This window comes from Monodon monoceros, unplaced genomic scaffold, assembly GCF_005190385.1.
Source record: "Monodon monoceros isolate NGI ecotype Baffin Bay Population unplaced genomic scaffold, NGI_Narwhal_1 Super_Scaffold_2, whole genome shotgun sequence".
In the NCBI taxonomy this organism is placed as follows: domain Eukaryota; kingdom Metazoa; phylum Chordata; class Mammalia; order Artiodactyla; family Monodontidae; genus Monodon; species Monodon monoceros.
In genome coordinates this window covers 86,464,300-86,484,505 of record NW_021703776.1, presented here as the reverse complement: position 1 = coordinate 86,484,505, position 20,206 = coordinate 86,464,300, and the positions used below count along the sequence as shown (strand labels likewise).

The following is a 20,206-nucleotide window of genomic DNA, read 5'->3' as shown; positions in this document are numbered from 1 at the left end:
TTTATTCAATTAAGGTTGTCAAAATTTTTAAAGGATTTTCAGAGAAGACCGCACCATTTGCCAAATATTTCCACCAGTCCTTTCCAATTAAGGATAAAATGCTACTGGGACTTCCCTGGCGGTCCAATGGTTAGGACTTCGCCTTCCAATGCAGGGGGGTGTGCGGGTTCGATTCCTGGTCAGGGAGCTGAGATCCCACATGCCTCGTGGCCAAGGAACCAAGACATAAAGCAGAAGCAATGTTGTAACAAATTCAATAAAGACTTTAAAAATGGTCTACATCAACAACAAACAAAAATCTTTAAAAAAAAAAAGGATAAAATGCTATTAAAAAAAATTTTTTTTTACTGCTTACATGTTAATGCTAACAAACACTCATATAAGTACTTACTATGTGCCAGACATTGTTCTGGGTGTTTTTCAATATATTAACTCATTTAATCCTCACAATAATCTTGAGGCAGGTACTACTATTATCTCCATTTTATATTACATGAGACCTTTGTAAACTGCTCAAGGTCACACAGCTAGATTTTACTGGAACTGCAATTTCCAATGAAAATTTTGACTCAGTGTTATCTGAAATCATGAATTTCTAAGGTTACAAACTTTTTAAAAAAGGTCTCCAGCTTTTGCTAATCAGGACTGCTCTCTCATCATCACCTTTGAGATGAAAGATTTGGTGGTCTAACATTATTTATCATCAACACAAAGAAACAGTCTCTTCTTATTTTTTCTGAATGCCTGGTCAATAAAGAAATGTGATTTCTAGAATGATGTCTTTAAATTCATTTATGGACAGACTGTGATTTGGAGGAAGCTTTATAGTAAAGAGGTGATTTTCAGTGTTGTCGTGAAACAAAAGGAAAGGGAACCAGCTAAGGACTTAGTGGTTAAAACACTATCGATCAAGACTGGTTTTTTTAGCTTTACATAAGAACTTTATACTATGCATAAAAATTTTCAATATACCTTACCCAGAGTCCTAACACTGACAAAGAGCATAACTGCTAATACACTGAATCCTTCTGTTGTCACAGAAAATAATTCAGTATAAATCACGCCAATCCATTCCACCTCACTTGAAGGCAACCTGAGCAGGGTAGTACCTGGTCAGTAGGCCTCTAAGAACAGAACCATAGCAAAGCTCCAGAGCACTCAGTACAGGGTTTTTCAAAAACTGCAGGCTGCAGACTAAATTGTGAAATCAGTTTAATAGGTCATGACCAGTGTGTTAAAGAATTAAGATTGAATAGAAGAGAAGGTATCAGAGTTTATCACCACAGTGAAGTTATTTCATTATACCTTTGTTTCCTATGCGTGTAGGTCTGTGTGTAGGTCATGATATTATGAGCTGTATCCCTAGTTACGGGTTTTGGACTAGAAAGTTTGAAAGCCACTGATCTAATGAGTACTAACTCTTCAATTTTCTAGTACTAGGCTCTCTATTTAATAAAATAGGCTGCCGGGTTCTTTAAAGCCAGCCAGTAGAGCTAGTTGTAGTGAACAGCTCACAGATTATAAAAGGAACCTTAAATTTCAGCTAGTCCAACTAATCACCCAACCTAAGGAGGCTTTCTGTGAGATTCCCATCACAGAGCATCTAAATTATGGGGAGAGCCTGTCTGCTCCTCTGTACATGACTCTGACTCCTAGAAAGTTCTCATTAAGCCAAATCGAAATAGAATATTAGGGTGCTGCTTTCACAGGACAGCTTTTCATATGTGGGAATTTACTTCTATATAACTTTTTCTGAATAAACACAGGCTTGTTGTAGAAAATTTACAAAATACTAAAAAGCATAAAAGAGAAAATAAAAATTACCCATAATCTAACAACCCAGAGCTGACAACTGGAACCATACTAGCTGTACCTCCTTAACCTGCTTTCTTCTTAATAAGTAACAAATATTTTCCTCTTCCAAAATTCTACAACATGATTATAATGGCAACATACAGCTGAACCAGAACTTTTGGCCCACAACTTATTTCTGAAATCCCATTAGCTGGCTTAATTATTTCCAGGTTTTATTACAAAGACATTAATATGAACACCCTTGTACATACCATATTTCCTTATAATTCTTGGATTGGAATTGCTAGGTTAAAGACATGCAATATTTGAAGGCTCTGACAGGTACTGTAAAGCTGTCCCCAGAAAAGTTGTGCCCATTTACCTTCTCAATGATGACAGAGAAAGTGCATTGACCCTGAGCCTCACCAAGAACAGGCATTTGTTTTCCATCTTTGCCACTCTGGTACCCAAAAAAGTCTATTCTGTTTTGACTTACGGTGATAGTGAAACTTAAATACTTTTTGACATATTTTTTGGTCATTTTTACTTCCCCTTCTGTAAATTACTACCAAATTACCCTTTGTCCAATTATCTTTTGAGGTTTGAAAAGAACTGGTTTAGCTCTTTAAATATTTGAAGAAGGCTCTTGCGCCCAGTGGAATTATCATCTCTGTTGATTTGAATACTAAATGCCAGACTTCTTTTAAAAAGCTGAAGATTGTATTAGCTAACAGAATGACTAAAGTCCACAACGTTCTTTTTTTTTCCCATAAAGATCACTTTGCTGAGGAACATAGCATATGAAAATGATATGAACTTTGTTTGTAAATGTAGATGGAAAATGACAATTTTTAAATATTTATGTTCTACAATTAAAAAGCAGAAGTTCCCCTTATACCGAGAAAAATCAATAATAGCTGTTAAAAACCTCTCACCAAGGGAGGAGTTGGTAATCTTTTCTATTCCTCTCCTTGAACAACAAACAAAATGTCCAGCTGCACTGAATCTGAGATGTTTATACGACCAAAACACAAACACGAACCTGACACCATCATGGACCCCAGGGAAGGGCATTAGAGCTTCTTCCAAGTCAAAAGATGGGAAATTTGGCATCTCACTTTGCATGAGAACCCTAATGAAAATGCAGCCCCAAATGCCTTAAGGAGCCTCAGAAACAGCTGCCCGAGGAGAAGACCAAGGAAATTTCTAAAGTTTTTCACCCAAGTGAGGTACTAGTGCCTCTAAAATGCCCCATACACAGGTCCTAAAGGTGAGTGGGTATCCTGATTTTCCTCCTCTCTTTCCCAGTCTGCACTCCCGCTACATCCAGTCCAATATCTTGAATCTGCCCATTCCTGCCACAATGCCTTATTTCAGGCCCTTACTACCTTCCTGCCAGGACTAGTGCAATAGCTTCCCAGCATTCCTGCTGCCATCTAAATTGCCCTCTTTAAAGTGATCCTCTATGTTGACTCGAAACAGATGCCTCTAAGATAAAAAAAATTTCACCATTCAATGGCTCCCCACTGTCAGAAGATCAAGGTTCCAATCTCACGAACACAGCACAATGTGCCCTTTGGAGCTACGTACACCTATAGCTCTCCTGACACTTTGGTCCAAAGAGGCAACGCCTGCTCTTCCCTCCACACTTAGGCATATGCTGTTCCCTCTTTTGAGACCTTCCCTTCCCTCCCATCAGTCTGCTGACTGCTCTGCAACCTTGAGGACTTGGCTGAAAGGATGACTTCCTCTTGGAAGTGATTTCTGATCCAGTTCTCACATCCCAGCCTGAATTCAGTGTCCTTTCTTAGTATTCTTATGGCTCTCTGGAAAAGTTAATAAATGAGTTTCCTTCTCTATTTGATGCTAACCCTATCCTAGCGTGCTGTGGGGCCTCCAGCTGCCCTGATCACATGTAATAAACCCTCCTATCCGTCTCCCTTGAGAAAAGAGAGCTCCTTGAAGTGTCCTCACCATCTTACTCTATGTAGAAACTATCACAGTGTCTGGCATATATGAAGTAATCAATGCTTGTTGGGGGACTTGAACTAACTTAAGAAAAATAAGTTATGAGATGTTAAAAAATTCACCTTATTCATTTCGTCTTGGACAAACCAGACAAATCAGAGGGTAATTATTAGTATAACATAGGCTCTTCATTATACAAGAAGAGTCCTGCATCCTGGATTATAAAAATATCAATTCCCTCTACTGCACTTGAAATAACACTCGACATACACAGAAGTTTTATGGACACATGCTCTTTGTGTAAGATAAGACACGTTTACACAGGCATGTAGTCATCAGTTACATTTTTAAAATACAGGATGCCAAACCCAGCTTAACATGTACACATAGTAAGTACTCAATAAATATCTTGAGAGTCAAATATTAAACTGGTTGCTCTGCTTACAGTTATTCTCTTTTATGTGGATGCTAGGGTTCACAGGATTGAACCCAGTGAGTATATCTAAATGTGCCCTGTCCCCAGCCAGAGTAAATTGGCTGTGGAATGAGCATCTGACCCACGCTGGGCCAATCAGAGTCTTTCCCTGAATATAATTTTTTAAATCTTAGGACCAAGGAGCATATGAGTTAATCACTTTCTGGTAGTGGGAGGTGCCAGATATAATACCAAATGTAAAATTTAAGAGCTACTGATGGTCATATTCCCTGCCATGTGCAGAAACTGATATATAGTCATTTATATCGTAGAGATGAAGCCAACACGGAGAAAAAAACAGAGATGAGAAATGATAAGAGTCCTGGAGATGACAAGATTCTAGGAGATGACAAGGGTCCAGCAGATGACGAAAATACTGGAGATGACGACAGTTCTGGTTATGTTCAGAGATGGTCCCCAATCTCTCTGAGGTTCTGCTGCCCCTCTGCCCTCCCCAGAGTTTGGTTGAATGACATACTCCCCTCCCTTCTAAAAGATTCACATAAGCTGGCTCAGGTTGGATTCCTGTCACTTGCCAGCAAAAGAATCCTCATGTTATGAATAAATAAATAAAAAGTGGATTCGCCTCAGTTTTCTCCCTACTAATTCTTTTAACCAGCTGGTTTGGCATAACGAAAGCATGAGCTAATTTACATGAGGTTCCCCTTCAAAGAGAGAAGGAAGGTGTCCATCTCAAACAAAATAAGTTTCAGGCAGTATAAGCCAATGCAAATTGGAAGCCCTCGATCACTTGTCATTGGCGTAAAAAACCTGTCCTCTTCCCACAAATTAACTGTGGGTTTGGAATGTTTGTGGGAGAGACCAAGACCCAGAAGCTGCAAAGGATTCCTTTCTCAGAGTTCTTTTTGCTTCTGGATCCCTTGATAACGCAAGAAGCATGAGAGAATTTTCTAATCTAAAAGTGAATTTTCCTAATGAATAAAAGAAAGCTTAATGGCGATTCAGCACTGCTTCAGCCAGAGCCTGAAGTCATGTTGGAATCTGTCCAAGTCTGGACACAAAGCCTCCTGGCTGGCACCAACCTCTCAGACCAGCTCTCTCTGCTGGAGCAGGGGCACCGCATGCTGGTGTACCCCACCACAGGGCTGCTCTTCCAGGCTGCGAGGGTGAGCCACAAAAGAGGCACACATGTGCAAAGCCTCCCATCTATGCTGACTAGGGGTTGCAGAGGGAAGCCGGTGTACAGACCACAGCGCCCTGGCCATAGCTTTCCATTCTGGATGGCACTGCTTTAGGGGGCGCAGACGTTCGTGACCTGGTGGCCCAGGGACGGCTTACACCTTGGTGCTCTGACTGCCCCAAGCTCACAGCCTACCCTTCCAGTTGCCCTGCTCCCCAGCAGACGCCTGATTCTGGGGTGCTCCCCTGTGTTTCCGGGTGCCTCTCTCTTTGGCTTGCTGCCTGGAAGCACCGTCCCTTTGGACAGAGCTCTCTCTGGTCTGACTGGTCCCCTGATGGGCTTGAGTCTCTTTGACAGGCTGCTGGGCGGGGACCACACCATGCCGCTCTGGGGGTCCGAAGCAGCCTGTCCCTTCTGAGACCTTCCCCTTCTATGAACCTCTTTTTTTTCGCCTTGGGTGCTCCCTGGCAGCAGAAGCATCGGGTGCTGACTCTGCAGAGGCCCCCTCACTCTGGAGAGGTCTCCTTTGTGGGGGTTGACCCCCTGGAGTTGGTTGATCACCACTGAGGGTAGTTATATTTTCTTGAGATAATCCTCCAAAATTGTCTCTTTTCAAAGATGGTCCTTTCTTGGACATGGCTACTTTCTGAACCAGGTCATTTGCGAGGAGGTTGGCATGGGCCTTTCTTCTGGAATAATGTACTTTTCCCCTTCTCTCTTCCTGTATCTGGGCATCTTTAGGCAATGGTTCAGCGTGGGATGGTTCAGGAATGGCTGGTGATTGGACTTTCCCTCTCCAGTCCCCCTGAGGGCTCCGGTTAGGGTGGCTGGGGGCCTCTGGGGGAGCCGGCTTACTCTGGGATTCTGGCTGCAAGGATGCCTCGTGGCCTCCAGGTGGTGCCCTTTTCAGCTGTGAGGGCCCTTTAGCCGTCTCCGTGGATAGGGTTTTTTTTTTTTTCCTAGCTCCTGTCTGCTGTACTGGCTCTTGGTTTGGGGGCAAGGCCTGTACATCTGGAATCTTCTTGATGGAGGAGTGGCCTGCCTTGGGAGCTCGCCTCTCCTTTGCAGGCCTCAAATCATGAGGAAGGGCCCCTGTGTTCTGAGGCAGCTGTTCTGAGAAGGGAGTGGGAATTTGAGGGAGCTTGACTACCTGAACCTCCCCTTCCTCGGGCGGATCGGGGGTGGCCTGTGGTGCCAGCTCCTGCACCGGGGGCCTGATAAGGGGGAGCTTCACCTCCCTGACTTTCTCTTCCTGGACTTGCTGGGGACTGTGGCCCGGATGGGGGCTCAGGTTGTGTGGCTCCTTGGAATGGGGGGTGCCGGTAGGAGGAAGTTTACTGGGGTCTCCTTCCTGAGCTAGCGGGGGCCTGGGAGAGGGAGTCATAGTTTGATCTGAGGCTGTTCCGAGAGCCTCCTGTCTGCTGGGTGGGGGGGGAGTTTGGGTGTGCGCCTCCGACTCTGGAGAGGAGCAAGGACCCGGGGCTGGGGCAGCCTGGTGGGAGCCAGCCGGCTTCTGGGAGGCAAAGTCACCGGGTCTTCCCTGTCCTGGGTCTGTTTGGTATTGGCTGAGTCCTGGGGATGCGGCAATTCTGGGTAAGGAGTGTCAACCCGAACAACTTCTGCTTTGGGGATTCCCTCCTCCAGAGGTTGTTGAGAATCTCCCAGAGGTGGTCCAAGCTTCTTGGCCTCGTCGGGACCAGAAGGATCTCTTGGAGGATCATGACGGGAACTGCTGGGTGGGAGACTGGCTGACCCAGTGTCCTCATCCTGGGCTCTCTGGGGACTAAGGGGTGTTAGGTCAGATCCCTGTGGAAGTTCAGAGCGGAGAGGGCCAGTGGCGGTTACCTTGGCCTCCCCTGATTCTTCATCCTGGTCCAGCTGAGGGCTGTGGGCTGATGGTGGGTCAGGGTGCTGAGAAGGCCCTTGGGAAGGAGTGATGGCAGACTGCCCCCCTTCACCTCAGGTGTCTGCGCCTCATTCCCAGGGAGATTTGTGGTTACTGTTTTGAAGAAAGATCTGATTGTTGAGCATCCCCTTCCTTCCAGTTTGGGGATAAGTCTTGGGCCTGCTGGGGAATACCAAGCGCTGATGAGCTGGGCTGTGGCGGAGGCACAGCGCTGACCTGGCTATTGGGAGAAAGCTCTTTTTGATGGGTTGCTCCCTCCTGAGTCAGCTCCTGGTTCCGGGAGGGAGCTAGGCTCTGATTTTCAGGGACCTTTGCAGGAATCTGCATTCCAGAGAGATGCTCTGTTATCTGGCCATCTGCTTGCAGTTTCGCCAAGTGCCTTGGGGATGGAACCAGCTGTGCTGGCACCCCAGAGGCAGTCTTCTTGCTAGAGGCAGCTCCCGCTTTAATATAAAAGAATTTAGCTAAAAACATCTTAACAAATATGATGATGTAACTTTAGAAATTAATAACCAAAAAGATCTTTTCTTTTTTTTGATGCACCTGGGATCTTGAAAAGAATAAAATTACACATATCGAAGAATTCAACCGTTCCTTCTCCATGGGGATACTAGTGCCTATAATTCACTTATTTAGTGGAATTAGAGCAATTTTTAGTCAACTGAAAACAGAAACTTTTATGAATAAACACAGAGAGGCTTCTTCACAGAACCAAAATTTATATCTAGGTCTGAGAGTGGCCAGAGAATTTTCTAAGTGAATGAGATTTAAAATTTCACCACCTTAAGGGTCAGTGCTGCTTTTCATGGTAGAAACTAGGGGATGGACAGCTAAGCCAGATGAAGCCCCATTTGTTTCCTTGTTTACCGGCCTTTCTCCTTGTCCCATAAAGAAACTGCGAGCTCTGTGAGGAGTCATGCCAGTTTACCAGTACCTAGCAAGGTGCAGAAGCTCAGCAGGCACTCAGTAAATAAGTGGTGAATGGAGGAAGGAAGGAAAGAATAGATCTGATGGAATCACAAGGCACCATGGCTCAGGGAAGCTGCTCCTGAGGATCCACCATCCAAGCTGCTACCCTACCCCACCCCCAGGGCAACCACTTCCCTCCAAGTACTACCCTGGCTTCAAAAATGGGTCTCAGGGGATTCCCTGGTGGCGCAGTGGTTAAGAATCCACCTGGCAATGCAGGGGACACGGCTTCGAGCCCTGGTCCGGGAAGATCCCACATGCCGCGGAGCAACTAAGCCCATGCGCCACAACTACTGAGCCTGTGCTCTAGAGCCCATGAGCCACAACTACTGAAGCCCACGTGCTGCAACTACTAGAGCCCGCGTGCCACAACTACTGAAGCCCGTGTACCTAAAGCCCGTGCTCCACAACAAGAGAAGCCACCGCAATGAGAAGCCCACGTGCCACAACAAAGAGTAGCCCCCGCTCGCCGCAACTAGAGAAAGCCCTCACACAGCAACGAAGACCCAATGCCGCCAAAAATAAATAAATAAATAAATAAATAAATAAATAAATTTACAGAAAAAAAGAAATGGCTCTCAGAGGCCACTAACCATGCCAGTGTTGCAGAAGGGGGTTGCTTCCTTTAGTCATCACCACTGGAGCATGTTCTTAGAGTGATTCTGGTCTCCTGACACAATCGCCCCAGCAGGCACTTGTTTAGGGTAGAAGCCCTGGTATATTCTGGTGACCCGTATATCATCGTAACCCAGTCCTTAGGACACAGCTCTGAAATGCTAGTGGTCACTTCGGAGGCGGCACACCGGTCTAGAACAGCCTTGAAGAAACTAGTCTCAGCTTACTCTGGGGGAGACCTGATACTCAGAGAGTCCAAACCACATCAGACCTCTGCGGTGAGCCCAGGGTGGTCTATCCCCAGAAGCCAGCCAGGCTCCTGGCCACCAGCCCTTCTCTCCCCACAAAGCAGGAAGTGCTCGGACTACTCCGGGTTCTTCCTGAACCTCCTAGCCTGGGAGTGTACCCCGAGCACCCAGTCAAGCCAGATGTCTCCAGGGACCAGGAGGAGACGGGGAGAAAGGAAAACCTTACCACTTGGTGGGGTTTCTGAGCGGCTGCCCTGTTTGTCATTCTGATCACCCTAGTTTACAACAGTTATAAATTAAAACACAAACTTAGTCAAGAAACAAGGTTAAAATAAAATGTGAGAACAGTAAAAATATCTAGACTAGGCAAGTTCATAGAGACAGAAAGCAGATTAGAGGTCACCAGGGGGCTGGCCGGGGGTGGGGCAGGGTGGGTGTTGGTTATTTTGCTCAATGGGTATAGAGTTTCTGTTTGGAGTGGTAAAAAATATTTAAAATAGGCAGTGAATACAACTAATGCCTTCTAGGTGTACATCTAGAATGGCTAAAATGGAAAATTTTATGGTTTGTTGTTTTTTTTACCACAATAAGAACGTACTTTTTAACAAAATAGAAAAATATAAGAATAGTGAAATCCAATTCTGAAGGTTCTTTCCATCTAAGCCCTCCTGGTTTCCTATAATCAGACACGAGTTTTTCCCCCCACTTTTGCAATTTAACAATTCACATAATTTGCCAAATGATACCATGACCTTTATTAGGGACAAAGGCACCACTTTATGGACTAGTAAATTGCTCAATTTTCCTCTCTTTGACTCATCATCACCATCATCATTTTTCTCTATCATTAGTCAGAATTCTAAATAATGATTTTCAAATAAAATTTTATTTTATGATCTCTATAGCGAGAACTCAGGGTGGTGGTTGGATCAGCTATTTAAAAGCTTTGCAGGAAGTACTATTCCAGAAATCAGTTGTAAAGAGACAAATGGAGAGTAAAGGCATGCCATATACTGAGTTCTGAATATAGTGAGTTTTTCCTTATTTTATAGACATAATATTGTTTACTCAGGATTTTTTTAAATCTTCCTGCTTTAGAAATGAATATTATCTGCATTGTTATAGGGGAAAAAAAGACAATTCTGTACCTTAATTGATATACATTTTTAATTAACGGTAGATCTTGAGGGTTTATGATCACTCTGTACCCAAAGATCCTGAGGGTTTATAATCACTCTGTACCCAAAGTTACTATTTTATACATGCATCTAACGGAAATTTAATTAGTCTCTCCTCTGGTGAAGGTTTGCACTTCTGGGTCCAGGCTGATGGGCTGCTGTACTGAAATCTGGATAAACACTGGGCTTTCTTTCTTCACTTTATTCCACTCTCATCATTAAGAGTAGAATTTAAAATTGCATTCTCAGTTACAAATTAGTAACATGAAATTACTACAGATAAAGCTATGTATTATTACTTTAAATGTTTGGCAATCATTTTCACTTTGCACTGACACAGGATTACTGCTTCTATGAAAACAACGCCATTGTCCATCAGATTTCTCTCTGTACTGAAGCTGAATATACAGGTGGATGGTCTAGCCTGATTAGGGAAAACCTCAACTCTGGAAGATCAGATTCTAAAATGCTCCAGAATATTATATAGAGTTGTTTGGGTTTTGTTTCTTAGAAATGGGAGTTCAAGTGATTTCTCTAATCAAGTTAATGATTACTGATGAAAGTTAGAATGCAAAACTAAGGCTTCCTATTTCCAGTCCAGTTTTTTAATTGCTCAGACAAAAAAACTGGCTTTCATAGAATCTTAAATATTTTTTATTTTAATTTCTTACCTTTGACAGCTCAGTTATACATAAAAATTATTCCAGTATACTAAAATTATGGATTTTTGCTTCTAGGGATCCCATTTACATTTATGTAAGTTATGTAAGTCTTTATGTAGATATAGCTAAACCACAGAATCTAAAATCAGAGTGACCCAGCTCAGAGGGGAGGCCAAGAGTTGACAGCCAGCCAGGCCTGTGGCAGTGACCCTCTGGGGCTCTGGGCCCTCCTCAGGGAGTCACGAGATTCATTTTGAGGTGATTATGGTTGGGCTCTGCTCTCCTGCAGTGCACCTATTAACATCTGGCCCGCATGTACCTCACAGCCCTGAGACTCAGAGGGGCCGCTGGCTCTACTCCTGGGCCACCAGAGACACTTATAAGCTTATTAATAAGGACTATGTTAATTACAATTTTTAAATACTTGAATAATATCTGGCCTCCACAAAAATCACCTTATGTGCAAATTTATCCTTAAACTATCAACTAAAAAAAAGTAACTTCCTCCACAGATGAACTGTATAAATAAAATAAAGGGTTTGGCTTCTTAAGAAAACACATTAGTTTACAAATAGTAAACTTGTCAGAAAAACTGGCGTCTATTGAGGTCAATGATTTGGTTATTAGGTACAAACCTGCCCATCTACTTTTAAAAGCTGGGATTCAGTTAGCCAGTAGCTGGATGGGCCGGTTTCAGGTATTCAGCATATCTGAGGGTGAGAGCACTCTTACTTACAAATTCCGTAATTCATACTTCTCATTAAATCAGACCTAATTAGTCCAAATAAATGAAGTTTCATAAAACCCTTCAAAACAGGAGTCTATTTTCCTATGCGCACATTATCTGGTCTGTTAATTTGCCAAGTGGCAGCTACAGCCAGTACTCAAGTGCTCCTGATGGCTGCAGAGCAGGACAAGCTGGGGGCCGCACCCCGCCGCCGTGGAGGCTGAGTCTTGCTCAAGAACCACAGTTGAGAGGCGCCCTCAGTGCTGCTGATGGAAAACCACGCTTGTCTCAGTTGCGCGGAACTGCTCAGGCTCAGGGGGCCGACTCAGCTTTCTCCAGACCCCTGAGGGGCTGGTTTAAAAGCCACGGCAACAACTTATTAATTCACAATGGGAGATGGGCCTGGCACAGGGATGGGGCAGGCTGCTCTCACCTAGGGGGCAGCCCCATGGGAACAGGTCCATGCAGGGGACCAAATTAAACATCAGAGGTTGCTGGACTAGCAAAGATTTAAAGCAAAGGGAGCCAGATTTCCTCAAGAGAAACTTCCATGGAGTTTCCATGGAAGCCTCATTAGATAAAACTGGACAGGCTCAGCTTTCTAAATAACAGACTGACGTGGAGGAGGAGGCCGTGCGGGATTAACACCACCCAATGCTCATCGGACGTCCCCCTCCGCGACACAGCACAGCCCTCCCTCCGCCAGAGGGGCCCACTTTCACAGCACGCACTTTCTTCTCGTACTTTCCGGTTACTTGTCTCCTAGGAGACACAACTGGAAGGAAAACCTTGGTCATTATCTGTTGGTTGTTACCATTTTCACACCGACCTCATTCCAGAATTCCATGGGCACATGATCTGGAGAAAGTGTGTAGAGTTGCAAAGCAGCACCGTTAGTTTGAACTCCGGCAAAACCGTGACCGGGCCTGCTTCTGCCTGGCCAGGATGCAACCTGGCCAGCAAGATCCTACGCGGGCAGAGTCACAAAGGCTAAACCACACGTACACACAAAGCTGTGGAGCATCTGCACAGCATCGGCACAGCAGCAAGAGTCTTACGTTATATTCTACATTATGTGATACGTGAATGCAGTTCAGTCCACTGGGGGGACATGCTTTTTATTATTATTACAGTGGTGGTAAAATACATGTAACATAAAATTTGCCATCTCAACCATTTTTAAGTGTATGGTTCAATAGTGTTAAGCACACTCACATTGTTCTGCAACCAATTCTCAGAACTCTTTCCATCTTGCAAAACTGAAACCCTGCCACCATTAAACAATGCCCCTGTTCCTCTCTCCCCCAGCCCCTGGTAACCACCCTCCTTCCTTCTGTCTCTATGAATTTGTCTACTCTGGGTACCTCATATAATTAGAATCATGCAGTATATGTGTTTTTGGTTATTTCACTTAGCAGAATGTTCTCAAGGTTTATCCATGTTGTAGCGGGTGTCAGAATTTCCTTCCTTTTTAAGGCTGAATACTATTCCCTTGTACATATAAACCATATTTTGTTTATCCATTCATCTGTCAATGACTGCTTGGGTTACTTCCACCTTTTGGCTACTGTATTGTGAATAATGCTGCTGTGAACGTGGGTGTACAAAGGCTGTGCAACACCTTGCTGTCAGTTCTTTCGGGTATATACCCAGCAGTGGAATCACTGGATCATACGGTAATTCTATTTTTAATTGTTTTGGGGAACCACCATACTGTTTTCCATAGAAGCCACACCATTTTACATTTCTAATTTCTCCACATCCTCGCCAGCACATTTTCTATTTTTTGTTTTGTTTTGCTTTTTCATCGTAGCCATCCTAAGGGGTGTGAGGTGGATTTGGGGGGAAACTGTTAAATACATCTCAAAATACTCATGTACTAAAATTCTAATTTAGGGTTTTAGAATTCCTAGATTCCAAGGAGATGCACGTATATATCCCATGTCATTTGCTGTGCGTGATTCATGAGGCAGGTGGGGAGCATTAATTCCATCTAACAAGACAGAAGCTCAGAACAGCTAAGCAGCCTGTCCCAGGGGGCAGCAGGGCCGGGACCAGCCTCACATCCCCTGACCAGTGCTCTTCCGTTACACTCTGTAGTGCAACATTTTGAGGACTATGGAAGTGCAAAGAAAGGGGGAGAGAATCTCTTGGATTGGGACAATGCTGTCAAGCAGAACACCACCTCAGCCCCCTTAGGAGCCAAACTTCCAGGAGGTGGAGTTCTGAACTCTGGGGCTGACCCATACCTACCATGAGCAGGTACTCCAAGGTACTGCTTAAAGGAAAGTCTTGTGAGGTCCATTATGGTCACCTTGACAAGCAGAGGGACTGGTCCAGAGGGCTGACTCATGCAGCTTATTTGTGGGGACCAGAGGAAGTACAGGGATTAAAGAGTCAGAACCAGCTTTAGCCTGGTTGATGAGTCCCCAAATAACAACCCACAGATTTGTTTTCCTTTCCATGCCAAACAAAAGGGATAGAGCAGTACCTGTGGTAGGAGCCAAACTCTTGGCAGTTGCCTCCGACGATCCAAGGTATTCTCTAATGAGCTGACTCAGAGTTTGGTAGGCAACATCCAGATCATCTACAGTAAGGAAGAGAATGTATGTTAAAGCAACAGAATTATATCAAAATAGAGCCCATCTGTGGTGATGGTTTTTTAACTAGATCAACTATTATGAATACTGTGGTAGGCAGAATTCTAAGACCCAATGACACTTCACCCTTGTATAATCACCCACCCACCCCTACTTGAGGGTGGGCAGAACCTGTGAACATGATGAGCTACGACTCCTGTGATTACGTTAGGTTATATGGCAAAGGGATTTTCACGAATGTAATTAAGGTTACTTATCAACTGAGTCTGGGCTAATCAAAAAGGAGATTATCTAAGTGGGCCTACTCTAATCACATGATCCCCATAAAAGGAGGTTTGCTGGTTGCAGAAGAGGAAGGCAGAGACTCGAAGCATGAGTAGGATTTGATGGGCTATTGCTGGCCTGAAGATGGAGGGGGCCATGTGGGTAGGACCCGAGAGCAGCCTCAAAAAACTGAGGGTCACCCTTGGCAGACAGCCAGCCAGCAATCAGGGACCTCAGTCCTACAACCACAAGAAACTGCATTCAGTCAACAATAAGAAAGTACTTTAGAGCAGATTTTCCCCCAGTAACCTTACACTTCAAAAATAAAACTTTGCTGAAAGTTACTGACCTGCATTGACTACTGCATCAAAATATCCTGGATATTTCTGATTAATTTTAATATAAAGGTCTACTCTGGAGACAGCAAATTCAATCTCTATACGACTGAATAATCCTTTTCTCCTCAAGTAGCCCTCATATTTTTTCTTGTCCATGGGTACCACCAGGATGTATCGAGGCTCAAAATAGGAATGTTTTAAACTTCTTACACCCTATGCATTTAAAGAAAAGATAATCAGTTAGAAACAGAGACACAATTTAGAAATCATTTAGGAGATACGTGACAACATGGGTGTAGTAAGTACTGAGGAATTTCTTTTACCTGTATAATTAGCTATTATTTTCCTACAAGTATCCCAGGATTAGGTTACTTCTCTCTGCTCATCAAATATCACATTATCACTGGAAAAATAAGAATTTGTCCTACCTGGTTACCTTCGAACTAATCATTCTAATGCATATGACTCTTAAAAGAGAAAACTGCTAGAGACAAATAGGTATGCTCACTGCATCTTTATTACTGAAAAGTAATTTCAATTTTGCATTTCAAAAGGCATCCTTGCAGCCCCAGGAGATAGAGATCTTACCATAGAGAAAGGCTCCTCTGTTACCCTTTTGTCATCGACTTGGGCCCTTCCTGTTCCTAAACCAGCAACCTGTTTGGCTGGTTCCTATCATATCTCACAGCCTGTACCCAGAGCACAGGAAGGCCAAGCTCATGATACCCTGCTAACCAGGAGCCCACACAACCAGGGAAGCAGTGGCAGGTAGCGCTCTGAGGATCTGGAGGGCTGGGTCAGGGCTGCAGCTCCCCAGCTTCTGTGACTCTGTGCAAATCCCTCAAGCTCCCTGAGTAATCAGGGTCCTCATCTGTGAAATGGAAGAGCTACTCCGAATGGACTCTAAACTTTCTTCCACCTCAACCCTACCATCAATAATTTAACTCAATGTTTAAAATCTTTGTTTTTAAAAGTTCAGGGGGAAGAAATACAGGCTCTTTTCAAAAACAATGTCTACAAGAGTCAATGACGAGGGCAGTTGGGAAAAATGGTTTAGCTGGGAAGAGTCAGGAATAAAGCCTGGTTTATGGACTCAACCTCTTGGAAATGAGTAGGAGAAAACTCTCAGGAAGGAAAAAAGTAAAACAGGGGCCAGAACTCAGAACCATTAAACTGGAAAAAGTTAGACACAGGAGCTGGTGAGTCTCTGCACTCAAAGTTGCATTAATTTTTGTTTCTGCCTTGAGCAAGGAAGACATTTTGGGGAAAAGGTCTTTCTTTTGGCTAATTAGCATAGAAGCAAAGTAAACCTTCTTAAGGATGTACAACCAATCAACTGCAGAATGATAAGAATTGCAGGATTTTTAAGTTAGGAAAATTAACAAACTGGAAGAAACGTGACCTGTTTCACTGAAGTGAGGCAACACTTAGACCAATACAAAGGGCTGAAAAGGAATCCCAGTCTCCTGCTCTTGGAAGTCAGAGAGGAAAAAAGTTTTAAGGGAGATTCAAGTCGATAGTAAAGGAATACCAAAAAACCAATCAACTGTCTTTGAAGATCTCAAATAGTTAATAAAGCCACATATTTTTAAAACAAATGAGTAGGAAATTCCTAGTTTTACTCTGGAGTTGATTTTAGAGAGACTTCTGTATATTCTAATTACAGAAGATCACTGGGGGAAGATACTGGGGAAGAGAGAATGATCTCCTGAAATCTGCAAGTCTAAACTGCTCAAAGTATGAAAAGATTGTAACCAGTGAGCAGCTGGAATCAAATGGCAGCATGGCCCATGCGTCTTCCCTGGAGAAGGAAGGGACAAGGTCAGTGGCAGGGCCCTGCCACTGTCCTGTGTGGACGGGGAACCAGTTCCACACCCTGTAGGAAACATTTTATCTGATATCACTTATACAGAGACCAGTGCTCTAAAAAGAAAAACAAATAATTTAGTGAGGAAATAACTTAAAAAATAAATCTTGAGTGGCAGTTTTACTCCATAGCATTTGGGTGATGTCTAGTATTGTAATCTAACTCCTGTCATTTGAATTATTTATATCTTGCTTCCCCTAAGCTAATTACAAACTTAAAATCTCACACATTTGTATGCATTCCTCTTGGGCCTAGCAGTGTTCGGCCTACACATTGTAGATCCACACACTGTAGCCCCCTCCCCAATCCCAAATATATATACACATTTACGCATTAAAAAGAAATCGATTGAATGGAAAGTACTTACTTCTATTTCCATATGCACACAGCTTGCTAAACCATCTCTTGCGATATCTTCTATGGTGTCCCTACTTAATCCATACTTGTGATTACCATAATTAAAGGTTAGAATAAATTTCCCCTGCAATGTAAGAAGTACAAAGATTTTCCTATAACAGCTGCCATCACGGAATTTAATATAAATAAAATGATTTGATGTCTTACTTTTATATGATTCCATAAAAAGTACAAATATTAGCAATTGTATAAGGATGACAATGGGTTGATGAAACTTAATACCAAACTGCGATACAGAAATTCATTCAGAATTCCCAGCTGGCCAAAAAATATTAGGCTTTTGGAAATAACCAGCTGACCAAACGTTAGAGCCGAGTGAAGGCAGTGAAGCTTATGATAAACAGATCATTTTGCTTACTTACCCACTTCCTGCCAAACCTGCACTATAAACCTTCATTACTGAGAAAGCAAAACTAATAGTTCACCCTTTGCCTCAGCCATTTCGGCTATGCCAGTACACCAGGTCTCCCCCAAAAGCTTCCATTCTCAAGTGCCTTGCATTCCCAGATAAGTCTGAAGGCCATGAATTACAGCGACATCCATAAACCTTTGCATCCTGAGATAAGCGATGAAAAACAGACCCATCCTGCTTTTCCTTATAAACATAGCTTTTTACTGAAACTGCCCCAAATGTATTCAGCATCAGTATTGTGTGCCCTCTAGTCATCTGAGGTACAAATACTGCCTTCTCTCTATATTCTGGAAGCCCAGTTCTTCCCGAAACTGTAGTCTCGTGCAAAAAAAAAAAACAAAAGCAAGTAGAACACATCTCTCAAAATTGTTTGAACTGGACTTCCCTGGTGGCGCAGTGGTTAAGAATCCGCCTGCCAGTGCAGGGGACACGGGTTCGAGCCCTGGTCTGGGAAGATCCCACGTGCCGCGGAGCAACTAAGCCCGTGCGCCTCAACTACTGAGCCTGTGCTCTAGAGCCCATGAGCCACAACTACTGAAGGCCGCACGCCTAGAGCCCGTGCTCCTCAACAAGAGAAGCCACCGCAATGAGAAGCCCACGCACAGCAACGAAGAGTAGACCCCGCTCGCCGCAACTAGAGAAAGCCCGTGCGCAGGAATGAAGACCCAACGCAGCCAAAAATAAATAAATAAATCTATTAAAAAAATTGTCTGACTTTTCCTTTGATGATATTATATTTATTAGACAACAAGATTTAATCTAAACTGGGACGCTGATGACAACAGAAGGAATAAAAATGTGGACATCCTTAGCCACTGTAACTCCTCAGATAACATGATTTTGAAATAAATAATGAAGTGAAAACTCCCAAGGCCAAATCCCATCAATTGAAGCCCAGCAAAAGGCAGTGCCGTCATTAAAAACAGTAGCAGTCAGGGGTCTTTGATGCTGCCCTGTGCCTCCTGGCCCAGATGTTCTGGAGATTTGCGTGTGTGTATGTTGGGGGGTGGGGGCGCTGCCTGGCGGGGGGTGTTAGAAGGGTAGGAGACATACGGTGTCCCTCAGGAGGGTGGGTCTCTGGGGGATGTGTCTGTTGCGGGTGATGAGGAAAACCCCCATCCACCATAATCAGAAGACATTTATGTCATATATTCTATAAGTTAAAGGCCCAGAAATAAGTATCCTTTTACTTTACTCCCTCAATGTCATACTGTGTTCTTTGGGACAAATACTGTGACTCCTTTCCTTTTACTATCTATATTATATCTATATAGATAGACACCTGAGTCTCCCGTCAGGTACGATATACTTTATCTTGTTTACTGTGACTCACTGTTTTCATAATGTGTATTTGAATCACTTTTCAGATATATACTATGAGTTTGTTTACTTGTGTGTACAAGGGCCTCCCTCTGTGGATCCCAAAAACATTTTCTGGAAGGATGTAATGTTGGGAGAAATCTTGCACTGTACTTGTGTATATAAAACAGGCCTTGTTCAACTGATTTGTTAAGAATTGAGATGAGTGGTCCCCCAGCTTCTGGAGGGTGATACTCCTTTCACCGCTTCCTGCCTGTGGATTTCTTAATAAATAGCAATAATCATATCTCAGAGACCTCCAGATCTGTGATCTTATTTCCACAAGAGTAGAAGACTCTCTGCAGGTAAGTGACTGTGTATATGGCCTTAAAAAGGGTTCATGCGTCTGTGGGCACATGGGGGGATGATCTCTGTTTTTGGGGGGGTGTGGAGTGTATATGGAAGCATGTGCTAGTCTATGTGTACCTGTCAGAGTGGAGAGGTGTGACTGTCCACAGCAGGCATGCCGGGGTGGGGTGTGCCCGGGCTGTCTGTCAAGGGGTACTGTGACTTGGAAGGGGGCAGGCTGGCTAGGGGAGTGTGCATGGAGAGGGGCTCTGTGTACAGAGGCTGAGTGTGTGGGCGTGGTTGGCTCACCTGACAATGTGTCACGAGTTTCTAATCTCTAGGTTTGTCTCTCTTCACAAAACAGCCTCAAGCTCACTTGAAAGAAAAGAAGATCTGAAGCAAAATTCAAGTTGAATATGATGACGCCCTTACAGTGAAGTAATATATGTTAGCAGAAGCAGGAAAAATGAGTACTTCTCAAACACACAAGCACTCCCAGAGAGGGAGTAAAACTAGAAGACTAAATATAGTACAAAAGTACAGTGATTTCTCAGACTAGGAACTGAACCAGCCTTACTTGATTACAGATATGATAAGGTATGAAACATCAGAGGAGCACATGGGGCACGGAGCACAGTGGAACTAAATCAAGAAAAAATGCCCCAGACTCTAACAAGAGAAATTAACATCAATTTTGGGAACTAGGTGTCTTTCAACCCAAAGAGTCCTAAGAGAATGCTTCTTACTAATATCAAGATAACTCCTCAGGTTTCTCTTAACGGCTTTTAGAAATATAAAGTCTCAGAGTACCCTTGGTACATAAAACCGAACTTCTAGAACATAGCCCTAGGAGAGAAACTCATAAAGAATTTCCAAGATGTTCTTTTGACAAGATTAAAGGGAAAATGGCCTAGGGATTATAGGGTTTTTTCACTTGGGTTTCTCTGTGAATGCAAGAGAAAATACGCACCATGTGTA

At 43.6% G+C, this 20,206-nt stretch overlaps 1 protein-coding gene across 2 annotated transcripts in view; it reads right to left on the bottom strand.

The window, feature by feature from the left end:
* LRGUK (leucine rich repeats and guanylate kinase domain containing) overlaps positions 1-20,206 on the bottom strand; it is a 118,188-nt gene that overhangs the window by 27,556 nt on the left and 70,426 nt on the right. For both annotated transcript variants that reach the window (XM_029233839.1, XM_029233840.1), the window contains exons 13-15: positions 17,120-17,233; positions 14,897-15,098; positions 14,175-14,270 (exon numbers count right to left, since the gene is read on the bottom strand). In XM_029233839.1, coding sequence (XP_029089672.1) covers positions 14,175-14,270; positions 14,897-15,098; positions 17,120-17,233 — 412 coding nt within the window. The remainder of the gene's footprint in view (positions 1-14,174; positions 14,271-14,896; positions 15,099-17,119; positions 17,234-20,206) is intronic.